Raw genomic sequence first — 3211 nt, 5'->3', positions numbered from 1 at the left:
CGAAACGTATTACCTTGAGGTTACTACGTAAAAAAGACCTCTTGAAATTTGATTTGATCGTTTAAGTTCAGAACACATCATATTTCTGTTAAAAACAAACTGGGCAATCCAACTAGCATATTCTAAAAGATTGAAGCAGTCAATGTTGTTTCATTGCCAAAATATGTAGGTTATACATCATGACAAAAGACAAGGTTGAAAACATTGAAAAATTTAAGACTGGATATGTAGGCTAAACTTCTTCTGCAAAAGTCTTCAATGTTACATCAAGCATATTGGTGCACTATTCTGTATTTTATTAATAGTATATTTTCTTTTGTTTTCAGACATCATGCGAACGCCAAAGCCTGCTACAGAAAGGAAAAAAGGTACGACTGAACCAGAACTGCTTTGTGAAGCTGTGATAGAAGTAATTGAGAAGCAAGTTCCAAAGGCAACAGCCTCAAGAAAATACCAGATTCCTCGTGGCACCTTACGAGATTATGTGAAAAGAATCAGCAAGAACAGCCTGGAGGTTAGAAGTTTTCTTCTCTCTTTTTTTCACCACGATACGCCACTCGTAAAATTTTTACGGACGAACAAGAACGGGCTCTTGTCAAATACCTGCAAATAATATGCCATATGCATTATGGACTATGACAACTCGAGCTACGTCAACTTTGTTACAAATACGCCACGTCGAAGCAGCTTAAAATTCCAGATTCATGGACTTGTGGTGAGAAAAATCAAGCTGTGGGAGACGATTGGTATCGGGGGTTTATGCAGCGACACCCCGAGCTTACAATCCGACAGGCAGAAGCTACCAGTCTGGGAAGGGCTACTGCCTTCAACCGCTTTACAGTTCAGCAGTTCTTTAACAATCTTTGGACTCTATACAATCGTCACTGCTTTGGCCCAGAAAATATTTGGAACGTCGATGAGACAGTATTATCGACTGTTCACAAGCCAGGCAATGTCATTGCTGAAAAGGGCCAAAGGCAAGTCGGAAAGGTAACCTCTGGCGAAAGAGGGCAGAATATCACGCTTAGTGTCTATGTTAGTGCTATTGGAAATACTGTTCCTCCAATGATGATTTTTCCCAGAAAAACGTGCCCTGATATTCTACTAAAGGGAGCTCCACCAGGGACCATTGGGTTCGGAAATGAACAAGCTTCTGGATGGATGACGACCGAGCTCTTTGTCATTTGGCTGAACCACTTTATTAGTCATGTAAAACCAACAAAATCAAAACCAGTTCTTCTTATTTTGGACAATCATATTACCAGACATTCTAGCGATCTGCATGAGCTGGCTAAGGAGAACGGTGTTAATCTTTTAACCATGCCCCCACATACGACTCATAAACTGCAGCCTCTGGATCACTCCGTTATGTTTCCGATTAAGGCATACTACAATCGAAAAGCCGCAGCTTTTATGAGCAGAAACAAATGCAAAACTATAGCCATTGCTAATGTTGCAGAAATTCTTGGCTCATCTTACTTCAAGACTGTTACTCAAGAAAGCATAATCAGCGGGTTCCACTGCACAGGAATTCATCCATTCAACCCAGAAATTTTTCAAGACCAGGAATACCTAAGTTCATACGTTTCCGATAGACCAGAAGTACCACCACTGGCCCCTTTCAGCTCAGAAGGTAACTCTGCACGATATTCAGAAGCACCATGTGCAAGTGAACCACCCCTGAGAAACTCGTGTCCAGAACAGCTGCCTGCTACAATATCTGTTAACGATAGCTAGTCAGAAATTATAGATCTTGTCACATTGCCAAAAGGATCCCCCAGGAAGCAGAAAAAAAAAACATCAAATAGAAAGAAAACAGAAATCCTAACACATACTCCAGCAAAAGATAGAATTCCGCAAGAGGTGGAGAAGAAAAACAACAAACAAAAAGTGCTAGAAATGAAGAAACTAAGCAAGACAGTTGCGAAGCAATATAAATTTCCAAAAAGGAAGCTGTTTCGCGAAGCAGTTGAGTATGAAAGCAGCTCTGAAGATTTTGTAGTTGATTCTGATTGTTGCAGTGACGAGAGTCTGAATGTTGGCGATGTCAAGGCTGAAACTGAAATATCTGCAGAGATTACAGTCGGTGATTTCATTCTCACTGGAATCGATGGGAAAAGAAGCGGGAAAACATACTATATTGCGTCGGTGCTAGAAATCAATGGTGATGATCTTGATGTCAAATTTCTCAAAAAGGTTGAACCAAACAAGTTTGTTTATACAGATGAACAGGCTTTTGTAGAAAGACAATCAGTGGAAATTAAACTTGATCAACCCGTCTCATGCGGAGGGACTAAAAGGCAGTCAGAAAAGATGACATTTGGTGTCGATCTTTCCGCATACAAAATAAAATGATCAGACAAATATGATACGAGTTACCTGTATTAAATTTTTTTATACCAATAGCTGATGAGTATTAAACATATTCTTAAATGAGAATGGCTCTTCTGATCTTTTTAAAAGTGGTTTTCAATGCTTGGCGAACCAGAACCGGGGGATGGCGAAGCTGTACCGGGGTCGTACAGGTTCGCCATATCTGACCAAGGTCATTGTTCTTTGAATTATGGCTATAACTGATAGGCTAAAAAAAAATCAAAATTTTGCTTGATGTCCTGAATGTGTAGGTACATTTTGGTGGGAAAAAGTTTACTGTAGGTTGACAAGCATAGTAGAAAAAAATTATTTTCTAAAAAAGTGCTGAACGTGGGCGAGTCTCCCCTAATGATCGATGGTATTATATAATGTATTCTGGTGTTCCAAAAACTTTTTCGTGAAATCAGGGTTGCCGAAAGTAAGGAGCAGTATTAAAATTTAAAACGAACAGAAATTATTACTTAAATGAGGGGGATTCCCCCTCCTTAACACATCGCTCTTCACGCTACAGTTCTTCGGTACTTAAAAAAAGTTACTTATTGTTTTAATTAAACGACCCTTTTGTTTCAGGAGTCGTTTTTTTAAATAATTGGAAAAAAAGTAACTGGTGCAGAAATCGAGGTATTGAGGAGGGGGCAACCCCCACTTATACGTAATTTCGTCTTAAGTTTTAATGTAGCTCTTTACGTTCAGTTGCAAAACTCTTTTTTAATTTCTGATCGTTTTAAATAAACCATGGATATCTGGATCCACCCCATGGAACAATCCCCTTCCCTGTGAAATATCCTCTGGACAATTCAATCCTGGCGAAAATTTATCCCGGACAATTACCTTTAAC

The 3211-nt window shown here is 39.3% G+C and overlaps 1 protein-coding gene across 1 annotated transcript; it reads left to right on the top strand.

Annotated features, from left to right (window-relative positions):
• The first annotated feature begins 621 nt into the window (after window positions 1-621).
• On the top strand, window positions 622-1737 carry LOC148947105 (uncharacterized). The gene has a single exon (XM_089096512.1). The coding sequence runs from the start codon at window positions 760-762 to the stop codon at window positions 1735-1737; it is 978 nt and encodes a 325-aa protein (XP_088952638.1). The 5' UTR covers window positions 622-759.
• Window positions 1738-3211: the final 1474 nt, after the last annotated feature.

This window comes from Artemia sp. Qi Xiang Cuo, chromosome 11, assembly GCF_049724085.1.
Source record: "Artemia sp. Qi Xiang Cuo chromosome 11, ASM4972408v1, whole genome shotgun sequence".
NCBI lineage: Eukaryota > Metazoa > Arthropoda > Branchiopoda > Anostraca > Artemiidae > Artemia > Artemia sp. Qi Xiang Cuo.
Note: the sequence above shows the minus strand (reverse complement) of the source record. Positions and strands in the feature narration are given on the sequence as shown.

Bases quoted from the DNA above. Each gene is read 5' to 3' on its own strand.
- LOC148947105 (XM_089096512.1), top strand. From the start codon at position 760: ATGCAGCGACACCCCGAGCTTACAATCCGACAGGCAGAAGCTACCAGT.